The following is a 24,787-nucleotide window of genomic DNA, read 5'->3' on the forward strand; positions in this document are numbered from 1 at the left end:
CGAAGGACTCCTCTGCATTAAAAAGGTGAATGGCAACTGGTAGCATGTAAGTACCTGTCGGTATGAGTCGGTTTCCCGTGAACCGTTCAGATGACAGTTTGATCCGGCTGGAAACCCGACAAAAATTTGATATACTAATACATATACATCTACATCTACATCTACATGACTCCTCTGCAATTCACATTTAAGTGCTTGGCAGAGGGTTCATCGAACCACAATCATACTATCTCTCTACCATTCCACTCCCGAACAGCGCGCGGGAAAAACGAACACCTAAACCTTTCTGTTCGAGCTCTGATTTCTCTTATTTTATTTTGATAATCATCCCTACCTATGCAGGTAGGGCTCAACAAAATATTTTCGCATTCGGAAGAGAAAGTTCGTGACTGAAATTTCGTAAATAGATCTCGCCGCGACGAAAAACGTCTTTGCTTTAATGACTTCCATCCCAACTCGCGTATCATATCTGCCACACTCTCTCCCCTATTACGTGATAATACAAAACGAGCTGCCCTTTTTTGCACCCTTTCGATGTCCTCTGTCAATCCCACCTGGTAAGGATCCCACATCGCGCAGCAATATTCTAACAGGACGAACGAGTGTAGTGTAAGCTGTCTCTTTAGTGGACTTGTTGCATCTTCTAAGTGTCCTGCCAATGAAACGCAACCTTTGGCTCGCCTTTCCCACAATATTATCTATGTGATCTTTGCAACTGAAGTTGTTCGTAATTTTAACACCCAGGTACTTAGTTGAATTGACAGCCTTGAGAATTGTACTATCTATCGAGTAATCGAATTCCAACGGATTTCTTTTGGAACTCATGTGGATCACCTCACACTTTTCGTTATTTAGCGTCAACTACCACCTGCCACACCATCCAGAAATCTTTTCTAAATCGCTTTGCAACTGATACGCCAGGAAAGTCTACATAATCACATTCCCTCGCTCTCTTTGCACAAACGACTAGTAAAAACTAAGCTAAACTCCACCCAAACAGGCTATGAAGGCCCAACGGTACGGATCGGCCGCAGTGTCATCCTCAGCTCACAGTCGTCACTGGACGAGGACATGGAGGGGCACGGGGTCAGCACACAGCTCTCCCGGCCGTATGTCAGTTCACGAGACTTCTCAATCCTTGCCTCACAAGGGCTGAGTGCTTGCCAACAGCGCTCGGCTTACTGGATGGTCACCCATCCAAGTGCCAGCCCAGCCCGATATTGCTTAACTTCTATGATGTGACAGGGACCGGTGTTGAAAGGTCCCCTTAGAAAAATTATACATGACTGTCCTTAAACTGAGACACAATATTTTTAGCGCAACGCAATCTGACTTTCAAAAATCCCTACAAAAGAATGGCCCTGACTAACATTAACCTATACCTTTCACAAATCACATACCTCACCAAAAATCTTCGTTACTCGAACTACTGCAATACAGTGAGCGCCACTACTGCCAGCTAAATAAAAGATTCAAACTACTGAAGGCACTAACTACTGATAGGCATAGTTAGCAAATGAAAGATTTTGATAGAGAACAAACAATGTATTTACCTTAATAGTGTTGAAAAATCATAATATGCATAGCAGTTCATGATATCCAGTCTTACAAATTTCAGAACTCCGCCATTTCTCTCCCCACATCCACCACTGCTGGCGACTCACCTCCAACTGCGCAACGCTACGCGCTGTTAACAGCCAACTGCCCAACACTACAATGGCAGACAACAATGCAAACTAGCCACAGACTGAACACAGCACAGCCAGTGATTTTCATACAGAGCGCTACGTAACGTTGCCAATAAGAAAACATAAACAGCCTACTTACAGTGTTACCACTGGGGCAGGGTCGTTGGCCAAACGACTAAGTCCAGAGATAATATATATATGACGCTTTTTTGTAATGTAGTTTTTGTGCTGCGTCGCGTTTTCGCTAGAGGCCGCGGATTTTGTTATTAAAGAAAAACGTAAAAAAAGTGACATTTGAAGTGTTCTGCCTTCGAAACCACTCGGAATACGTCATATTTCCATATGAAGTTACTTCAAATTAACGTTCCTGTCATATTCCTGAATATTGACGATTCCTCCTGGTGCACTCTATAAGGATACAGTTGCTAAAGCTTTGATAAAGACAAATTATAAAAATTAACTCCTCCATATATGAGTAAAGTAATATGTACAACTCACTTATTGCTTTTTTATCTTCAATTCACCTGAATTTGGTTTATTAACAGCAAGAATACATCAGCTTCACGCACTCAAAAACTTTAAGTAGTGCTAATAATTGTGTACTTTATGGTGACTGGAACATGAACTGATAACATCAACATAACCGTCTTGAAAAATTCATTTTGTCCAGGTTATTCAGATATGCGCTTTTGGAGTATTTTGGTGTAACGTACGTACGGTTTCCACAGTCACATTACACAGTGACAATGTAACAACAGTTTACTCAGTTTGTTACCGCAGTCTCACTTGTTTCTGAGAATAAGTATGTCATATGCAGTAACCAACACGTGCAACACACAACACAGAGTAATGCAGTAACCCTCATGCGAAACAGTGTGCAGTGGCGTGGCACTTCGGAAAGAACTCTGCACACCGCCCTTGTGGCGGTCACCCTTGCGTTCTGTGAACTCTTACAGGAGGTGCACATCGGTCGACTCTTCATCAGCAAACCTACCTCTACAGCTGTGTATCACTGTTAGCGTACAACTAACACAGTTGGAATACGAGTAAATAAACCCACGGCAGAACCGAGCAGCGCTGGAGGCAAATCTGAAGGTGGGAGAGTGAAATAGATACTGCTGTGGTCAGCAGCGGATACCGTGAATGGAAACAAGACACGCAGTTGTGTACTACTTTAAGTAACAAGGAGTACAAGTTAACTGGGGGCGAGAAACAAAAGTAAATGCAGCAACTCTGTAATGAGACGCCGGAGCCTTTGAGTCCCTTTTACCAAAATATACCGATGGTAGTCCTGAACAGACCCTGAAAATTTGTCGGTAGAATTCTGGTTCACCCTGTAGAGCATACTTACTGCTCACGCTATACAGCATGCTTGCCCTACATCGAGTAGGCGGAAACATCCGCCGTTGGTACACCAAAAAATTTGTATCGCTATGAACTAGTATATTTACCCGAATGACGGTTCACCTGGATAAACAGAAAGGTCTCTAACCATTTGTCAGCATTGCAGGGCCCCGCGTGGAGTGGCCGTGCGGTTAGGACCGCCATGCACCGATTACGCGGCCACTCCCGTCGGAGGTTAGTCCCCCCTTGGGCATGGGTGGGTGTGTGTGTGTGTGTGTGTGTGTGTGTGTGTGTTGTTCTTAGCATACGTTAAAGTAGTGTGTCAGTCTAGGGACCGATGACCTCAGCAGTTTGGTCCCTTAGAAACTTAGGAACAAACACACACACACACACACACACACACACACACACACACACACACACACACTGCAGGACGACAGCACACAGGAGACCGATGGATGTCTGTCACACTACCGCTTCCTGTGCTGATCCACGGCGGCGAGCAGTAATAAAGTGATATAGAAGCCCGCCTGGTTAGCCGTGCGATCTAATGCACTGCTTTCTGGGCGGGAAGGCGTGCCGGTCCCCGGCACGAATCCGCCCGGCAGATTAGTGTCGAGGTCTGGTGTGCCAGCCAGTCTGTGGATGGTTTTTAAGGCGGTTTTCCATCTGCCTCGGCTGGTTCCCCTTATTCCCCCTTAGTTACGCTATGTCGGGGATTACTGCGCAAACACTTTTTCCACGTACGCGTACACCATAATTACTCTATCACGCAAACATTGGGGTTACACTTGGCTGGTGTGAGATGTTCCCGGGGGGTCCATTAGGGGCCGAACTGCACAATAACATTGTGTTCGGTGTGGGGCGGCGGTGGGGTGAGTGTAATGCTGTAGCCTGTTGTGGAGTCGTGAACCACTGAGGGCTACGGTGGGGACGAAGCCTCTCCGTCGCTTCTAGGTCCCCAGCTCAATACAATACAATACAAGTAAAGTGATATAAAATTTCAGGCTGTTTTATTGGCGCCACGTGGTGATCTCTGCACCTCAATTAGTCATCAGATATTACAGTGCTATTAACTTCCTTGATTTAACCATCTGCAACCAAGACGACAAATATGTCCTCCAACTTTACAGGAAACGAAGCGCTACGTACGTAAACACAAATGCTTTCTCCTGCCACCCCAACGTGCACAAACTACTGCAGCAGCAAACCACTCAGTGATTCATAGAGGTGTAAAACATCGCACAGAGAAGAACGTCCGAAATGAAATTATAATCATAAAACAAATAACTGCAGCTAATGGGTATAAACACACTCAGTCAATTTGTCTAAAACAGTAAATAGCAAATTAACAAACCAGCCATCAAGAGCCAGGAAAATACACTAACAGGCATCCACTCCCTTGGTAATATCTCCCAAAACATTTCAATATCTTCAAACGACATAAAATAAGAAACGCATTCCAAATAAACAATACAATTTGCCATAGGGTACATCACAACCTGAAAACCTGCCACGATAAATTTTCATCCTCTAACGTATATAAAATCACGTCTAGTACATACCTCAAACAAGGCGTAACTTCATCAGATTCAAAGAACACATCAACGCCTACCTATATAACACACCAAACGCACCTGCAATAGCCCCTCCCCCCCCCCCCCCCAATTAAAAAAGGTATAGGACATCCATTTGACAGTGTAAAACGCAATCTTAAAATATTACACACATTCCACAAAGGACACAAGATGTGTCTGCATGAAGAACTAGAAATCTACATCCAAAAAAGAAATTTGGGGAAAATCTGCTCAACAACAGCTGGTATGACATGGGCATACAAAAACTGCCACAGCGTCTACAAAAATGCTACGACAGAAATGGTGATTATGTCGAAAAATAGCTAAATGTTGAAGCTGTAAACTGATGTAAGCCATTGTAGAAATAAACAGGTCTATGTACTTATAAAGAAATAGGAGACCTTACTTTTGGGATTACCCTCCTACCTTACTATTTCTGCCTGCATTGCGGCCTTCGATTCAAGGACAGAAAGAACTCTTTTGTATTCGTGCTCGGAAGGTGTTTCGCTTTACGTAAACATTTTCATCGTTCGTACTCTTTGAAGAAATTTTTCTGTGTGTATTGTCTCGGCACATGTAGTGGACTCCTTTGGGGCATACCCTGTCCTGTTAAAACTAAAATCGCATCTTAATTTATCTACAAAAGTGGTGCTCTCAATCTCGCACAACCACCCCCCCCCACCCCCTCCCTCTCTCTCTCTCTCTCTCTCTCTCTCTCTCTCTCTCTCTCTCTCTGTCTGTCTGTCTGTCTGTCTGTCTCGCACACTATATCAGACGCGGAGCGAATGCTTTTTATCGTGCGACAGTATTACTCTGCCAAAAAAAGAGATACATTTCGATTTTAGGACGCATACCTTCCATATTACTCCTGTGTCACTATCATAGGCTGCGAACACTAGAGATCTGTTGCAGCACGCTCTACTGGCAGCTTCAAGCAAGAAATGGAGGACCCAAGTACAAGAGTGGATTTCACTTATGCTCCGGTTGTAGCTTTCAGTCTTCGGTCACGAAAATATCCCAGAATTTGTCATTAATATTTCCGTATAATTATGGTAGCAGTGTTATCGTAAAAATGAGGCTGCAACCTGTTGAGATCCACTTAAGTCTGTTCTTTTCAGTCAGCCTACAAAATAACCGATCTTTTCGTAACTCTTTTTGCATATTATTTACTGACTCTTCGATAAAATTTTCTGATTTTTAAAAAAATTCATCATCTTTAACGGGCACACTAATTAAGATATCTTCCTGAAATTTGGCTGAATACCTCCTCGGGAATGTTTGCAGGGTGTAACAGGCGTTTTTTTATTTTAATTTATTCATTGATTGCTATAATAATCGTTACCAAAAACACGTGACAAAACTACAAGTTCGTTTCCAACGTCCACCATTTTATTATATTGTCAAACTTAAAAAAAAGGGTACTATTTCTCCGAGCGCAACATTCTATGCATTAATAAAATTTTCTTGACTTTTAGATAAGATTTGCAGACTGCAGGACAGAACTACTTTAACTTTGCGGGTGAAGAGTTTAATGTTGACTAGTTTTCTTTAAAAAAATCAGAACGTTTGGTGCAAGAATCAACAAATAATATACAAAAAGATTCACGTTGATTGCTTCATTAGTTTTTCCAAAATATCGTAAAAATCGTTTGTTACAGGCTGACTGAGGAGAATGGGATCTTAACGCGTTAATGTATTGTTTGGAGACGTTCCGGATTCTTCACGCTTCGAACGTCCATATGTACAGAAATATAAACTGCCAAAAACCACAAATAATGTCATTCGATGATGCGGTTTCCAAGTCAAACATATCATGGAGGGCTGTTAAATAAAAAATGTAGTAGTGATGGATTCAAGACTCACCTTTGCTTTAACACTATTTCTCTGACGGTGTACCTCGGAAATTCCCCGATCGACTGAGAGGCAGATTCCGTCGGTGAACGAGAGCGCACCCGGAAAAGACTCAAACGCCGCACGTACTAAATTGTTACTAACTCATGGTAATCAGCAGACTAAATACCTGCAGCTTGAACTCCGAGTGGAGCACTTACCGACGAGTATGCCAGAGGCAGCGTGCTGTGCTGTTCTGTTCCTTCAGTGGTCCTGGGAAGCATCGGCCTTTCCTATCGGCTTCCTGTGGTTACAAACTAAACATCCAGTCAGTGTATGCTCTCAAGAAAGCTCCGCACAGAAGCTGATATATCTTACATCTTTTGAAAGAACTATGTCAGATCAGCCCTCTCGGCAAAGAATAACTCCTGAGACTGATGTTTGGTGTTCACGTAGTACTAAATGCGTTCCATCTCGTAAAATAAGACTGGAATCCATTAATTAACCTTCCCAAAAAGTATAGCTTGATGATGTTTAATCATGACATGAAAAATACGGTAGATCAATAGATCTGCAGGTTATCCTGTAGAATCTTTGATTTTTTTTCCCGACTGTGATTTCTGCTCATACATGGTTTGTGCAGTAGGAAGAGAAGTCTGTTGTAATGTTTTGAACATTGTTTTTCTCAGCCGAGGCGCTGTCCTTACATTTTGCGATAAGTATCTCATCGCGTTTTTGCGAGAATTCGTCTTCTATTGTAGCAGCTCAGCGTTTCATATATATATAATATTCCTCTTCTATTGAAGATGCAACATTTCATCAATATCGGAATAAAACTGTAAATTTATGTGAATTACAAACAATATGTTTTGTTGTTTCAGCATATATATTTAACGTTCTAAGAAACTGAGAAAATATATATATATATATATATATATATATATATATATATATGTGTGTGTTGAAACACGTACGTTTGAAGTTAGTGAAACATGTACGTATGAAGTAATGTAACTGACAGTAGGCTGCAATACATCTATCAGAATGGGAATGGCGGGTGAACGCGTATTTTATCTTGTCGCTTATGCGCTTTTCTCTGTACTGAACTTTTCTGAGAGAATGGAAATTTAATTTAGCTGCAAGAAGCAAACTGTCAATAACTTCAAACCAAACCTAAATAGCATAAATTTACGTAACATAAGAAACTGAATCTGATGCAACACTATTGATTTGAAATTGGCCCTGATGATAAAACAAAAATTTATGAATTTGAAAATAATGGTCCCTTTGCTTAATAAATGCTATGCCTGAAATAATAAAATTTCTTACCTTTATTTGCGCAATGGTAACGCTCTTCGCACTGCTCTCTGTTAGTACTTTAAACTGTATAGTTAGCATACAGCTGTTGTGCAAGGCTGTTTCTTAGCGTACATTTTAATTAAGTCGAATATGACCAAGAAAATAACTTCTTGAGGAAAATAGTTAATCAAAAATGACATAGGTCTGGGAAATGGTATGACTGCAGGAGAGACGCTCAGTAGCTCGGTACGGGCTTTTGTTGAAGTTTCGAGAACACACCTTCACCGAGGAGTCAAGCAGTGTATTGCTCCCTCCTACGTATATCTCGCGAAGAGACCATGAGGATAAAATCGGAGAGATTAGAGCCCACACAGAGGCATACCGACAATCTTTCTTCCCATGAACAATACTAGACTGAAATAGAAGGGAGAACCGATAGAGGTACTCAAGGTACCCTCCGCCACACACCGTCAGGTGGCTTGCGGAGTATGGATGTAGAGGTAGATGTAGACTTGTGCGTAACAATCAATATGGCACTAACTTTAAAACTTGTATTTTGACTCTTTGAAAATTAATAACGCTCACAATTAACAAACAGTAAACTGATTGTAAATTAGCAATTAGCTTTACAAAATCATTGGATATGAGTGTTATACATGGTCTCAATAATCACTTACGAATACGCGCATTACATTGGTAACAAAAGAACTTCCTTTACTTTAATCATTTCCAGTATGGTATCTTACGAATAAAAACTCATTACTGCCCGCAGCGAATAAGTATATCACCCAGCACACATCAGATACAATACGGCTTTACACTAGAGCCCTCCATACATGTCCCTATCTAAAGTTACTCTAAAACATTACCCAAAACACCTTAAACCAGGGATCGCTGTTGAGCGGAGATGCTACTACACGATCGATACTACATTTGGTCATCTCTGGTTCAATATAAAATTTTCTTACAAAATTTTACCCTGTGTATATACCTTTCAATGCGTCACCTTTAACGTTCTAAGAAACTTCATTCCAAAACGAGTCACGAAATAAGTTACATGGCTCAACACACATACGGTATCGCTAAAGCTGAAGTAGTACAGACGCGCGCGGAGATATACCGACAGTTTTCTTCGCACATACCATCCGTGACTCGAATTGCAAAGATACTGGACAGCCATGTACTGAAGAGAATTAGTCCCCTACTGCGGCATCATAAAAAGCGCTAGTGTCACGTTTACTAAAGGGTCAGTGTTTGTCAGCATTCGCAAGACGCGTGTCTGCAGTGATGTCTATACGTCTGGGTATGAAGACCCATTAATATTGTCCCATATAGGACACAGCACACATACTTTTTATTTAGGGCGGAGGGGATATGCTTGACAAAGTCTTCTGCGACAGTCTGGGCGGTTGGTAGACCTATTGGCATAATTATGCTGCTAGCAGCGACGTTCCATGCACCGTTGTTAGTAGCTGGGAAGCTACTGTTGTTGCTCGGCCTGGGTGTCTCTTTAGCCAACCGCTGTGGGTTTATTTTGTAACATGTCAAAGTAGTCATTGCAGAAACCAGTCTACCTGTATAAAATAAAACGTCCTGACTGATCTGCTGATACGTCATCACTCGGGATTTTCTCCGTCCTGCGAGTGAATGTTTGTGTTATCTTCATCGTTTCATCATCATTCGGAAAAGGAGGCGAGACTGGACAGTGGATGGATTGGGAATTTGTACGGGCGCTGATAACTACGCAGTTGAGCGCCCCACAAACCAAATGTCGTCGTCGTCACCGCAAAGAACAAAGTTCAAATTAGGGAGTGTTAATCTTACACTGTAGGCGTCGTACCCTCCGTCGCTCGCGCGGATGACACTAGTCATCCACATGACTTTCCCGCTCAATTTTGCCTGACAGGGCAGGATTGAGATCGCGCCATTTTCAGTACCTTTCTGTTAACTATCCAGCAGTTAGCTCCAATCATTGTCGGCTTCCAGTTTCGAAAGATACATTGTTTATGAAACATTATTACAGTCTGGAAGACACCAGTCATCCGCGCGAACTCTCCTGCCACAATCAGAGACAAAGTAAGCCTGTAGTACTTTATTGCTTTCCTAGATTCAATCGATCTTTCACGTGCTTAAACGTTGACTAATTGAAACTGGCTGCAGTTACCTTCCGTGTTACCCTACCATTCTCTTTATTTTTAGATTGTGGAAGAAATGTCAAAAGCAAAAAAACCTCTGACAGAGATTAGTAGAGATCCTAATGCATCGTTGGAATAGTTCAACGAGCTGAGTGATGAAGTTGCTCACAATGATAGCGCTGACTCAGAGACTGAGGACTGTGTTCATAAAAGCGGTCATGATTCAGGAACGGAACAAGAAGTGCCAGAGAATGATGAATGTGAGTCACAGGAAGAAGTAACTCAACAGGATGCTTTACTTTTAGGGAAAGATGGGATAACTAAACGGAGGAAAAATAAATATCCTACCATTGTTAGAAGCAGATCTTGTAATATTATTACGCATTTGCCTGGACCAAAACATTAAGCTCGTATAAAAAAAAGACAGAAATAGAAATACGGAATTAGTTCTTGGATGAAAACATAATAAGCGTTATCGCAACAAGCACTAATATACCCATCAGTGAAGTTCGTGGCAACTTTTCTAGGGAAAGGGATGCTAAAGAAACAGATGCATAGAGATCAGAGCTTTCATTGGTTTGTTATATCTGTGTAGATCTTTGAGATGTTCTAGGAAGAGTATATCGAAATTGTGGGATAACTCAAAGGGAAACGGACTTCAATCATGTTGTTTATGCATAAGTGAAAACCGATTAAGATTTCTATTGAGATGTCTTAGGTTTGATAATATCCGTGATAGAGGTGTTCGCAGAGAGACCGAAGAGTTGGCTGTCCGCAGCTCGTGGTCTTGCGATAGCGTTCTCGCTTCCCGCGCCCGGGTTCCCGGGTTCAATTCCCGGCGGGGTCAGGCCTCGTGATGACTGGATGTTGTGTGATGTCCTTTGGTTAGTTAGGTTTAAGTAGTTCTAAGTTCTAGGGGACTGATGACCATATATGTTAAGTCCCATAGTGCTCAGAGCCATTTGACAAGTTGGCTCCTATCAGAGAGGTACTTGAACTATTCACGAACAATTGCCAAAAAAAATTTTCACGTAGTGAATATCTTACTGTTGACGAACAGCTTCTGGCATGTAGAGGAAACTGCCCATTCCATGCAGGCAACATATCCCTAGCAAATCAGCAAAGTATGGGTTAAAAGTGTTTGCTTTGGTTGATGTAAAAACAGCTTACAGTTTAAATTTAGAACCGTACGTTGGTAAGCAACCAGAGGGGACCATGTAATGCCAGAAATTCACCGGAAGATATTGTTCTTCGAATGGTCGAACTGTTTCAAACGTTAGAATATAATATACTGTGTACGAATATTAAATGTATTGTATTTAGGTTTAATAAAAAATCGTTCATAAAAACCATTCAAAGTATACAAATAGACCGCTTGCTTTGTGGATGACACCTGTCATCCACGCGAGTGACCATGTCACGAATTTTTGCGCGAGTAACGGAGGGTTAAGAAGGCATTTTTTTTTTAATTCTACCCCTAAGGAAAAGGTTTTTCTGAAAATATATTGCTATTAAAGCAATTCTGAAGCTAAAACTACGAAAATTGGTATTTGGTTTCTCGGCCAGAAATTAATTCAATCCCTAAGGGAGTGAAGTAGTGGATGAAAGTTTTTTTAAATAAATCATTGTTAAAGAACTACTAAAGCGATCTTGAAGCTATGTGAGTGAAAATGGTATTTGACCTCTCGTGTAGAAATAAAAAATACGTGTTAGAGTTGTTTGGGTAATTCAACCCCTGAAAGGGTGAAACAGGTTCAAAAATGGCTCTGAGCAGTATGGGACTTTACTTCGGAGGTCATCAGTCCCCTAGAACTTAGAACTACTTAAAGCTAACTAACTTATGGACACCACACACATCCATGCCCAAAGCAGGATTCGAACCTGCGACCGTAGCGGTCGCGCGGTTCCAGACTGTAGCGCCTAGAACCGCTCCGACACCCCGGCCGGCGGTGAAACAGGGATGAACAGTTTAATGTAAATATTTCACTATGAAATCAGAATCGCTTTTTGGTGAGAAGTACGTTCGGAAAACACCATGCTTTTATGGCCTTAATTAGTGTGAAAAGTTTAGCTCTTGCAGCTCGTGAACTAAATTAAGGACAGCTACTTAAGTCACCGCGAGACGTCGGCTTCGTAAGAACTGCATATAAAAAGAGATGGATCTTTAATACATTAACTTTCCAGCAGACCTAATATGTATACTACATTATTTTTTGTAATTGCTACGCAGACTAATAATTATTGATGATAAAATAGGTAGCATTTTTAAACGCTATTCAATGTACAGGAATATCAGTCTGAGATAAGAGAATTTAGTACCGGGTGTAAAACTGGCGATAATAACTATAGAACCAGTTAAACGATTTCTCTCTCTTTCAAATCGCTATATGAAATTAAATTAAATCCGTTGGAAGATTTTAATTATGCGAAGACTGGCAGACAGGTAAAGGGCCATTTACTCTTTTATAGTGTGTGGATGTATACATGAGGAATGTCTTAGCAATACACAAGTTCGAGTAAAGAAAAAAAAGCTGCATACAGTGTACGGGAGTGCAGCAGGGGGCGCTAAGCTAGTTTGATTATAAAATGAGGCGCTCAGTGCAAAATGTTGTGTGTGATTTGTTTGTGATACTTCTTACCACCATTCCTGTGGCACACACTCGTCCGGGTGTTTAAATGTAGCTGACAAAGCCAGGTGCAGGGTTCAAACGGTTCAAATGGCTCTGAGCACTATGGGACTTAACTGCTGAGGTCATCAGTCCCCTAGACTTAGGACTACTTAAACGTAACTAACCTAAGGACATCACACACATCCATGCCCGAGGCACGATTCGAACCTGCGACCGTAGCAGTCACGCGGTTCCGGACTAAAGCGCCTAGAACCGCTCGGCCACCGCGGCTGGCAGGTGCAGGGTTTCACCGACCTAGTGTTCTGTGTGTTTTTTAAGTTTGAACTTGCCACAGAGGATCAGTTTCGCCTGCTAATGAGCGTCTTTGGCAACTGTGGGGTTGTGACAGTAATTTCCCACGTTGAGGATGAAGGCGTTATTCGAATGTGTCGAGTTCGTGAACAGTCGTTTGTTTGGTTTCTAGGATACCTCCAAGGATGGTCTCGAGGTGAAATTCATCGCGCGTGTCCACAGTGGGCGTGTACCGTGGAGCACTGCGTACGATTTGTAAAATCTTGCTATGAACGACCCGGAAGCAGCGCAGATATGTCGGAGGTGCATATTCCGAGACTGCAGCATCACAGTACGGTGGTGTGCAGGGTGTAGATGTAGAGGGACCGATCGTACAAAATTAGCGCGAGCCAGCGCTGTCTAGGGCTGAAGCGGGTGCCTCACACCCTCCTCCTGAAGACAGCTGGTCCTTTGCTGCAGATGCGTGGACGCGCTGCTGAGCCGCGGCGCGGACGCGGACGCGCTGACGGCGCCCGGCGGGTCTTCGGCGCTGCACCTGTCGGCGCAGGCGGGCCACGCGGAGTGCGCGCGGCTGCTGGCCAGGCACGGCGCGCTGCTCGACCGCCGCGACGCCGCCGGCTTCTCGCCGCTCTACATGGCGGCGCAGCGCGGACACCACCAGGTGGTCGAGGTGCTGCTGCGCCACGGCGCCCGCGCCTCGCTGCGCAACACCGGCGGCAACACCGCGCTGCACATCGCCGCGCAGGAAGGTACGTTCGCCATCGGCCGCGACACTCACGTCCCCCTCTTAAAAGTCAGCTTACACTACGCCAGTGCTTTTACATCTACATACATACTCCGCAATCCACCATACGGTACGTAGCGGAGGGTACCTCGTACCACAACTAGCATCTTCTCTCCCTGTTCCACTCCCAAACAGAACGAGGGAAAAATGACTGCCTATATGCCTCTGTACGAGCCCTAATCTCTCTTATCTTTGCGGTCTTTCCGCGAAATGTAAGTTGGAGGCAGAAACATTGTACTGCACTCAGCCTCAAATGCTGGTTCTCTAAATTTCCTCAGCAGAGATTCACGAAAAGAACGCCTCCTTTCCTCTAGAGACTCCCACCAAAGTTCCTGAAGCATTTCCGTAACACTCGCGTGATGATCAAACCTACCAGTAACAAATCTAGCAGCCCGCCTCTGAATTGCTTCTATGTCCCCCCTCAATCCGACCTGATAGGGACCCCAAACGCTCGAGCAGTACTCAAGAATAGGTCGTATTAGTGTTTTATAAGCAGTCTCCTTCACAGATGAACCACATCTTCCCAAAATTCTACCAATGAACTGAAGACGACTATCCGCCTTCCCCACAACTGCCATTACATGCCTGTCCCACTTCATATCGCTCTGCAATGTTACGCCCAAATATTTAATCGACGTTACTGTGTCAAGCGCTACGCTACTAATGGAGTATTCAAACGTTACAGGATTCTTTTTCCTATTGATCTGCATTAATTTACATTTATCTATATTTAGAGTTATCCGCCATTCTTTACACCAATCACAAATCCTGTCCAAGTCATCTTGTATCCTCCTACAGTCAATCAACGACGACACCTTCCCGTACACCACAGCATCATCACCAAACAGCCGCACATTGCTATCCACCCTATCCAAAAGATCATTTATGTAGATAGAAATCAACAGCGGACCTACCACACTTCCCTGGGACACTCCAGATGATACCCTCACCTCCGATGAACACTCGCTCTCCCCACCTGGGGGGAATTACTCCGTGATGGGTAAAACTAAATGATTCTATTCTGTTCGTGACAAAACTAAATTATTTTCTAAAGATCATTAATATTATCAAAATTTTGTAACATTCCAATAATGTTCATATGAAGCGCCAAAGAAACTGATACAAATGCTTATCATGTAGGGCCCTCGCGAGCATGCAGAAGTGCTGCAACACGACGTGGCATTGACTCGACTAATGTCTGCAGTAGTGCTGGAGGAAATTGACACCATGAACCTTGCAGCGCTGTCCATAAATCCGTAAAGAGCACGACAGGGTGGAGATATCTTCTGAACAGCACATTGCAAGGTATCCCTGATACGCTCAGTAATATTCTTGTCTGGGGAGTCTGGTGGCCAGCAGAAGTGTCCAAGCCCAGAAGAGTGCTCCTGGAGCCACTCTGTAGTAATTCTGGACGTGTTGGGGTGTCGCATTGTCCTGTTTGAATTGCCCAAGTCCGTCAGAATGCACGATGGACATGATTGGATGCAAGTCATCAGACAGGATGCTTACGTGCTTCTCACCTGTCAGAGTCGTATCGAGATGTATCAGGGGTCCCATATCACCGCAACTGCACACACCATTAGAAAACATCGTTCCTGTGAAACACAACTAGCTCCTTATTCACATGAAGTGTTGAGTGCTATTGACAAGGGATTTCAGATCGATTCGGTATTTCTGGATTCCCAGAAGGCTTTTGACACTCTACCAAACTAGCGGCTCGTATTGAAATTGCGTGCTTGTGGAATATCGTCTCAGTTATGACTGGATTTGTGATTTCCTGTAACAGAAGTCACAGTTCCTAGTAACTGACTGAAAGTCATCGCGTAAAACAGAAGTGATTTCTGTCGTTCCCCAAGGTAGTTTACAGGCCCTCTGCTGATCATTATCTATATAAACGATTTGGGAGACAATCTGAACAGCAGTCTTCGGTTGTTTGCAGATGACGCTGTCGTTTATCGACTAATAAAGTCATCAGATCATCAAAACAAACTGCAAAACGATTTAGAAACAATACCTAAATGGTGCGAAAATGGCAGTTGACCCTGAATAACGAAAAGTGTGAGGTCACCCACATGAGTGCTAAAAGGAACTCGTTAAACTTCGGTTATACGATAAATAAGTCTAATCTAAAAGCCGTAAATTCAACCAAATACCTAGGTATTACAATAACGAACAACTTAAATTGGAAGGAACACACACAAAATGTTGTGGGAAGGCTAACCAAAGGGATTGGTTGAACACTTAGAAAATGTAACAGACCTACTACGGACACTGCCTACACTACGCTTGTTCGTCCTCTTTTAGAATACTGCTGCGCGGTTTGGGATCCTTGCCAGATACAACTGACGGAGTACATCGAAAAAGTTCAAAAAACGTCAGCACATTTTGTACTATCGCGAAATATGGGAGAGAGTGTCACAGAAATGATACAGAATTTGGGCTGGAAATAGTTAAGAGGCGTTTTCCGTTGCGACGGAATCTTCATGAAATTCCAATCACCAGCTTTCTCCTCCGATGCGAAAATACTTTGACACCGACCTACATAGGGAAGAACGATCACCACGATAAAATAACGGAATTCGAAGTTCACACGGAAAGATATAGGCGTTCATTCTTTCCGCGCGCTATACGAGATTGGAATAATAGAGAATTGTGAAGGTGCTTCGATGAACCTTCTGGCAGGCACTTAAATGTGATTTGCAGAGTATCCATGTAGATGTAGATTAGAGCCTCCACCAACTTTAACATACCCTGCTGACATGCAGGGTACATAGATTATTGAGATTGTCTCCATACCCGTACACATCCAAGCACTCGATACAACTTGAAACGAGGCTCGTCCGACCAGGCAACATGTTTCCAGTCATCAACAGTCCAATTTCGGTGTTAACAGGCTCAGACTAGGCGTACGTCGTGCAGTCGTCAATGGTGTACGAGTGGCTCTTCGGCTCCAAAAGTCATATCGATGATGTTTGTTCAATGGTTCCCACGCTGACACTTCTTGATGGTCCAGCATTGAAATCTGCAGCAATTTGCGGAAGGGTTGCACTTCTGTCACGTTGAACGATTCTATTTAGTCGTCGTTGTTCCCGTTCTTGCAGGATCTTTTTCCTGTTGCACCGATGTTGGAGATTTAACGTTTTACCGGATTCCTGATATTCATGGTTCACTCGTGAAATGGTCGTACGGGAAAATCACCACTTCATCGCTACCTGGGAGGATGCTGTGTCCCGTCGCTCGTGCGCAGTGTGTAACATCACGATCAAACTCAAATCTTGCTAACCTGCCACTTTAGCAGCAGTAACCGATCTAACAGCTGCGCAAGACACTTGTCTTATACAGGCGGTGCCGAAGGCAGCGCCGTATTCTGACTGTTTACATATCTCTGTATTTGAATACGCATGTCTATACCAGTTTCTTTGGCGCTTGTCTGTAAGTTACTAATAATTACTTTTTCTCCGTTAGTAGCGTTAATCTGGTGGTTACAGCTTCTTCATACAGTCCACCCAATAAAAACATACGTTATTCTTTACCCGTACATTTTTGATGATAAAAGTGAGACATAAACAGGGTGACATTTATTGAGTTATATGGAATACAATCGTCGTAACTCCAGAACGGTTTGCGTTACGTCCTTCAAACTGTACGGTTGGCCGAGAGGCATTATGGTAATTAGTATGGTTTGGTTTAGTGACGAAGCCCACGTTCGTTTCGATGAGTTCGTCAGTAAGCAAAATTCTCCCATTTGGTGGATTGAGAATGCGCTTTTCGCGATCAGAAGTCTCTTCACCCTCAACGGGTGACTGTGTGGGTTGCAATGTTCGTCGCGGAACCATTAGCGCGATATTCCTTGATGGCACGGTGACTACCGAACGGTACGTGAATGTTTTGGAAGCTGATTTCATCCCAGTTAACCCAAGTGACCCAGATTTCGATTAGATGTGGTTCGTGCACGATGGAGCTCTTCTCCATCGAAGCAGGAGAGCGTTTGATGTTCTGGAGGAGCACTATGGGGGCGGCATTCTGGATCTGAGGTACCCAGAGGTTATGGCATGGGGCTCGATTGGCCGCAATATTCTCCGGATCTAATCACATGTGACTCCTTTTTGTGGAGCTATACTAAACACAAGGTGTACTGCAATAAACCCTAAATCATTGCTGAGTTGAAAATAGCCATTGAGGAGGTCTTAGACAGCGTCGATATTCTGACACTTTAGCGGATCATACAGTATTTCGTTATTCGCATGCAGCACATCATCGCCAATGATGGCTGGCATCTCGAGCATGTTTTACAGGCCTAAACCCGAATATCTGTAGTGACGTTTGCATGTTGAATAAAGTGTGTGCACGCCGGAGTTTGTAACTAATTTACGTTTTTTTTCATATAGTTCAATAATTGTCACCCTGTACATAACAAATGCTATATATCTCAAAAAATGTCTTCCTCAAGTTACAGATAGTATCTGCAGTCGTCCAGAAAATGCTTCATTACTCGCTTCGAAACAGATAAATGAATTAATTGACAGCATGACACAGCAGTAATTACATAAACTTGTTCATATTATTATTATTATTATTATTATTATTATTATTATTATTATTAGACTGGTTAGACACAAAGCATTAACAATCTGAAGTCGTCCAATTTGTGCCAGTTCAGAAGCAAGTGGTCCAGCAATAAAGTAATTCACAAACAGTAATTACCGTGCATACACCTGAACTTTTTGATTTTTATGGGATTGCAGGATGTGGTTCAAGAAATTGCCACAATGGAGAGGAGTAACACAGGGGAAGTATGTTTTGTAGTCAGTATCTACCCTCACTGTGGTTACTCAGCTTTCTTATCTGAGGAAGACTTGCGAGTACCACTTGTGATGGACCCAAAATTGCTTTCATCGTTCATTCTGTAGGCGCCCCGGTGGTTCCGGTCGCCTACAGTGGGCTGGAAGCCGAGCGGTGACCTCTCCAGTTGTCAGGAGGCTAGGAAATGACTGTGGACGCATCAGAAGCGCCAAAGAAACATTATTAATTCTTAACACCTTTATTCCTGCCGAGTACAATGTGGCTCGCGTAACACAGGCTAGCTGAGCTTGGTGATATCAACAACCTTCGCCGAGTCCTCGCTGACTCGTAGCGATGACACCAGCTCCGGGCCCCACCAGTCTTGCTAGCGCAGCGCCGTGTGCTGTGACGTAGCGTGGAATGCCCTTACTTCGGCCGCGCGTGGCTGGTGGCGCCCGGTTGCGGACAGCAGGCCGCTGCATGTAGGAGGGTCCGGGTTGGAGTCCCGGCGCTTTCGGCATGAGAGGCGTTCTCGTAGTGCGGAGTGTACTCTATCCCACCCCGTCTTCTTCCCTGCTCCTCCTGGTGGCTCGTCCGCAGCGGACAGGCGGAACGGGCTGCAATCCCCCAGCGTTGTCGGCTCACCCGGTTGTGACGGCAGATGCACAGGGCCTAGGCCCCGCACGATCTCAACGACGGCTCACTGATGTGGTCAGCATTGGCGGCTAGCGAGTCTGCCGCGATGTCTGCTAATCCTGGGTTGATGATTGACAGCGGCAGAAGAGAGGACCAGAGCTGGTACTGTCCCCTCACGTCTGCTGCTGGATGGGCCGCCCTTACTGCAACATCTCCTAAATAAAGATTAACATGTCGATCACCGAGCTGAGCGCTACTCAGCGACCCAGTACACACTAACTGCAAGTCTAACTGCGAGTGCCTCGTTGCTATCAAAGCTGGCGTATTTAAAGGAAGCACGAGCGACGTCCTGACGTCATGCTCGTTTGTAATGAACGCATTCGTTCCACTTATACTGCTGATTCATCTGTCGTACTCGCCCCTTAGGTGTTCTTGCGACTGAGTTACGTGTTTTTACGACAGATTTACGCGAAGTTGTGAAATGCAGTACAGCTGACGCTATACCTCTGTCTTACACTCTACGAAAGTCTCCGTCTAACACAAACCCGCGTGCTAAGCAATTCTCTCTCGCCTGTTGTGTGTAACCAAGCCATTGCCCCTGTGTGACGACACATTCCGATACACGCGCAACCCTCTTACCTCTTCGCTAACTTACTGTCTCTGGCTCTCGGCATAGGCAACGAAACTTTGACAATATTCCATGTTTCCAACTCTTTACTATTCCGCGACACTACAATTCTAAGAGGCACACACATTAAATATCATTGATCTTTCACATCTTTCATCACTTTAAAAATAAGTGATCCAAGAAAAGTCTTTCATTCTACAGATTAGTTAGGTACTAAAATTGGCGATAATGTGGGGGTGTGGGGGGAGGTGGTTGACATGCGGCAGGAGGAGATGGGGGAAGGTGGGGGTACAAGCTAATGTCTGATTACACTTAGGGGAAATGGTCTAAGAAATGTTGGGAACCACTACACTATGCTCTCGCGCGGCGGCTTCGCGAAGTTAGTCTCGCAGCAGTCAGCTAGCCGATCCAGCCTAGCGCTATTTTCTGGGTTACTTTTTCCAAGAGTAAAATGCAGGGCACACCTTTTGCCCGTTCCTCCCATCTTCTGGTCATTCTTTCTTTCACTTCATGCGTGGCTGTCATTTTGGTTCTCTTAGTTTTCTTTCGTTCTACCCTATACTTGCTTATGCTATATGCATGCAGTGGGTATCGCTGCACAGATATACTACAGCGATCCTGCACCTCTCGCAGGTGGCAAAGCTGTGGAGGTTTCTCGGATTTTATAACTTGATAAGTGGGTTTAATCAACATAAATCACTGAGAGATATTCCTTAAATCACTATACTGGTGAAAAAACTGCATAAAAATTGAATGTATCAAAGCAAATAAATTATGAATTCCATAACCTTGCTTTAAAAGTTTTGAGAATAAAATATACAATGTATCAGTGTATATGGCACCTATTTACACTGCTATTAGCATGATTCGTCACAAATAACAGATTTGATAGGCAAATAAATTTCTTGCTCGCTGTCAGTGCATTTATCTCACCGCAGCTCTTAGTCAGCAGAAATTGGTAAGAATCACAAGCCGTCGGTGAAATAGCATATTTGCTTCTGCACCCGCTCGCCAATCATTGATATCTATAATACCATAGCGAAGTAGAAGCGAGTGGTCTTTTGTTGTACATGAGTGAGTTGTGTAACTGACAACTGTGTGAACCAAGTGCTCTGTTAAACCAAGCGCTCTGTTACCACATACCCCATATTAGCGATAAACGTCTATTCGGCAGTACGCTACTAGCAAGAAATTACACAGTGACAACAGTGTTTCTTCAGTTGCGGACCAAACGAAACTCCTCATAAGCAGAAGTAGAGTAGGAGAACTCGCATACCTCTCGCGATAAATTTAAGTTTTTGAGCCCCACACCCTCTCTGTATGTTCCCTTGATGTGGGCCAGTCTCGCTACCCCTCGGTATATTGATGTGCCTGTGATTTTTACGGCCCAACACTCGCATGCAGTTGTTCTGGGAGTCGTCTGATCTCTCGAATAAGGCCCATAACATTGTGCTCCAGTTATCACATAGGTACAGGTAGGAATAGTTTGGTGGTAAGTGTTGTGCCAGCCTAAAAAGCCAATTTAGGACACTGGTGCTGACTGGCGAAATGTTATACGACATTGCACGAAACTACAGTTACATAACAAATGAATGGCTGCAGGATCATTGTGTCAATGACGAGACTTATGCCTAGTGGCGCTGTTCACCTTAGATTGAGAATTGGGTAAAGTTGCCACGAGCATGCCATAGCCCACCAGCGAATGTCACAGACGTGATGCACCAAACGAGACAGGCGTCTAACGTGGCGCCCATGTACCTGATCATCTTTATCCACGGTCCTGGTGTACTATGGACGTCAAGTTGGCGTACGGCGATTAGGACAGAGCAGTGAGTAAAGAGGATGGCCTCTATTTTGACCTGGGTAGTAAACCAAATAGTCTGTGGTGGCCTAGGCGGTGAATTCGTCCTATACTCGTTGCAGTTGTCATTGAAGCATTCAGGGGCTACTGCCCTTACTCCGGAGTTTTATATACTGGCATATAGCTCCAGCTGAGCTGTTCTGGCCAGGGGCATGTCACTCGTGAAGAGGACATATAACGCTGGGCTTAGTAAAGATCCCTGTGGGACACCTGTTCGGATGTGACGACGTGCAGACAGTCCTGATCCAGTGCCACATGGAAGGATTGCCCCTGCAGGTATGACTGGAGTAGTTGGACGTGTGACACGAGGACGGAGGAATAGAAGTCCGTAGAGGACGCCCTCATACTACACGGTATCAAAACTTCACTGCATCAGCCTCTCACTATTGACACATTTTTCCTTATGTGTCGACTGAAATGATATAATTAATATTTGCGACGACATCCCCTCACATCTCGTTGTGGGGGGGGGGGGGGGAGGTGGAGGTGGAGGGTACGATTAGAGAGAGAGAGAGAGAGAGAGAGAGAGAGAGAGAGAGAGAGAGAACAGCTTCGCACTTCATCACGCATTTATTTAGTCCATGTGTGTAGGTCACAGAAATGTTAAATATACTGTCTGAGAGAAAAGTGAAGCATCTGTAAGACATGGGCGGAGTCACTGTAACATAAGATACGCTCCATCGGCGGTAATGTAAATGATTAGAGTTGCAATTCTCTGTGACCGATAGAATGGTCAGCAGAGTGCATTAAGGTTTTTAATGTTCAGTGTTTTTAAAGGGCCTGTTAGGGTATACAGGATGATTTTCTCCACCGTGTGCAAACTCTAAGGATTGATCGATGAGAGGATACAGGACAAAAAAGGTATAATGAACTTAACTCCCGAAATGCATGGTTTCCATGCTAGAGGCCATTTATTCAGTCATACCTTGTTGCAGAGACTGTACCACGCAGAGACAGATGCAGTGTACGTTAAAAATGGTCCCCATGTGCCTCAACGCAAGGGTGTGCGCGCCATAGCACGTGTACATCCGCCAGGCTGCATGCGAACAGTGTCAGAGGCAGCTTGAATAGGCTGCTCATGTGTCTCCACATCTGGAATGGCTCTGAATACACCATACTTTCGAGATGGCCCCATAACCATAAATAGCAAAGGTTGAGATCCGGTGAACGAGCAAGCCATGCAACTGAACCCCCTCATCCAATCCATCGACCAGGAAAGACACGATTGAGATGCGGTCGGTCGTCAATGGCAAAGTGGGCTGGAGCACCATCATGTAGGAGACGCATGACCCTTCAAATCATCAGTGGTACTTCTTCCAGCAGGGGGAGCAAAGTCACCCGCAAAAAACGCCGATAGTTCCGGCTGTTGGCGACGTGGAAGAAAGACCGGTCCCAAAATTCGATCGCCAATCATCCCGGCCCATAGATTCCGGCCGCACCGATGCTGACGATTACCTGTCACCATACGATCGGGGTTCTGCATAATATCGCACGGATGACCTATGAAGGATGAAGATACCAAACCGCGTAAAGGTGACCTCGTCTGTCAATAGGATGGATGACACAAATCCCGGAATCGTAGTTGCCTGAGGAAGAAACCAATGAAAAAACTGCTCCCGATGTGGAAAGTCTGTCGCTAGTAACCCCTGCACACACTGTAAGTGATAGGGGAAGTAAAAATTGTCATGGAGAATGTACTCCACGCGGTCGTCTGGCTTACCCTGTACTGGCGAGACCACTGCCTGGTACTGACACGGCAGACGCCTTCCACAGTGTTAATCACATTTTCCTCCAAGTCTGGTGTCCGAGTATTTCGGGTACGACCTTCATGATTTCCTGCTTCTTGAAACGAGCCTGTCTCAGACAAACGGCGAAAAACGTATTTCAAACATTGAATCCTGTAGCTGTTGTCGTGGGGATAGGTTTCCTGATACAACCTTGCTGCCCGGCGCCCTTTGCCATTTGCCTTTCCGTAAGTAAACACCATGTCGGTAAGCTCTCGATTCGAATACGGAACCATTGTTTACAACGCCGTATCACATCCACTACAAGATGAGTCAGCAAGAGAAGTGAATCAGACACGACATTACCAATTACTATGGTAAGAGAGGGCGTGAGGGCATGACGTATGAGGAACAGTACCACTCTCTTGGAGGAAATCAAGGTTACTGTAACTATGACTGCATGGTATAGCGCGCATTAAACCGCAGTCTCTGTAACAAAGTATAATTGAAAAAATGGTCTCTAGATTGGAAACAATGCATTTCCGGACGTAAGTTCATTACTTTTTTGTTCCGTATCCTCTCATCGAGCAATCCCTGGAGTTTGTACACGTCGGAAAGTCACCCTGTGTAAGGAGTGCGAACAGCATCAGGTCTTGAGTGGTCCCTGAAAAGGACACGGAGAAGCCATACACTAACGCGAGACAAAGTTTCGGCATCTGACTGTTTGAGAGGGATCTCATTGCGTGTACACTTCGCCAGCTGGCTGAAGCATGCATTAACCAGATTTGTGAGGCGTTTGAGTGGGCTCATGTATAAACGAAGGACTGCACGGGAACGTAATGGCAGGAATATTCGTCGTCAATGTTCCGGACGACCGCGTCTGACCACCGTGAACTGGAAACACGTTATTGTGCGGCAAACACATCTTAACCGCGTCACATCTGCGCCTGCCATCCGAAAACAAATAATGGGCTTACTGCAACATTGTGTCATTCCACACAATTTGTCAGTGACTAGTAGCAGCTGGATTAAGGAATTACCATCAAGACAACACAAACGACTGCGCTTGGAATCGTGCCATGGTTGGGCAGCATTGACTGTTGAGTACCGTCGCACTGTGTTCAGTGATAAATCGTGATTCTGCACTACCCCGGGTGACCACGGTCGGTGAGTATGGTGGCGACTTGGTGAGAGAACCCTTTCTTCCAGTGTTCCAGAGAGGCACAGCGGTGTTAGGCTTGGTGTCATAGTGAGGGAAGCCCTCTGGTATGAGCGACTGAGGCAAAGCTGACGAGACAGTGACACGTTACAGACATCCTGTGTTCTCATGTGATGGCTCTCATGAGACAGTATTGTGCTGTCATTTTTCACCAGAACAATGCTCGTCCACACACGGCATATCTGTCTATGAACTGTCTGCAAGATGTTAAGGTACTCCTGTGACCAGAAAGATCCCCAGATTTATTCCCGACAGAATATATGCGGGACCAGCTCGGATGTAAACTTCATCTTAGTGCCAGTATCCAAAATAAAAGTAGAGATACAACAGTTGTGGACCGAAGTGCCTCAGGGGAGCAT

General features: G+C 44.3%; 1 protein-coding gene across 1 annotated transcript in view; it reads left to right on the forward strand.

The window, feature by feature from the left end:
- Positions 1–24,787, forward strand: part of LOC126157079 (ankyrin repeat domain-containing protein 29-like) — an 84,852-nt gene that overhangs the window by 39,067 nt on the left and 20,998 nt on the right. The window contains exon 4 of the mRNA XM_049916351.1: positions 13,254–13,543. Coding sequence (XP_049772308.1) covers positions 13,254–13,543 — 290 coding nt within the window. The remainder of the gene's footprint in view (positions 1–13,253; positions 13,544–24,787) is intronic.

The sequence above is a fragment of the Schistocerca cancellata genome, chromosome 2 (assembly GCF_023864275.1).
Source record: "Schistocerca cancellata isolate TAMUIC-IGC-003103 chromosome 2, iqSchCanc2.1, whole genome shotgun sequence".
NCBI classification, from domain to species: Eukaryota; Metazoa; Arthropoda; class Insecta; order Orthoptera; family Acrididae; genus Schistocerca; species Schistocerca cancellata.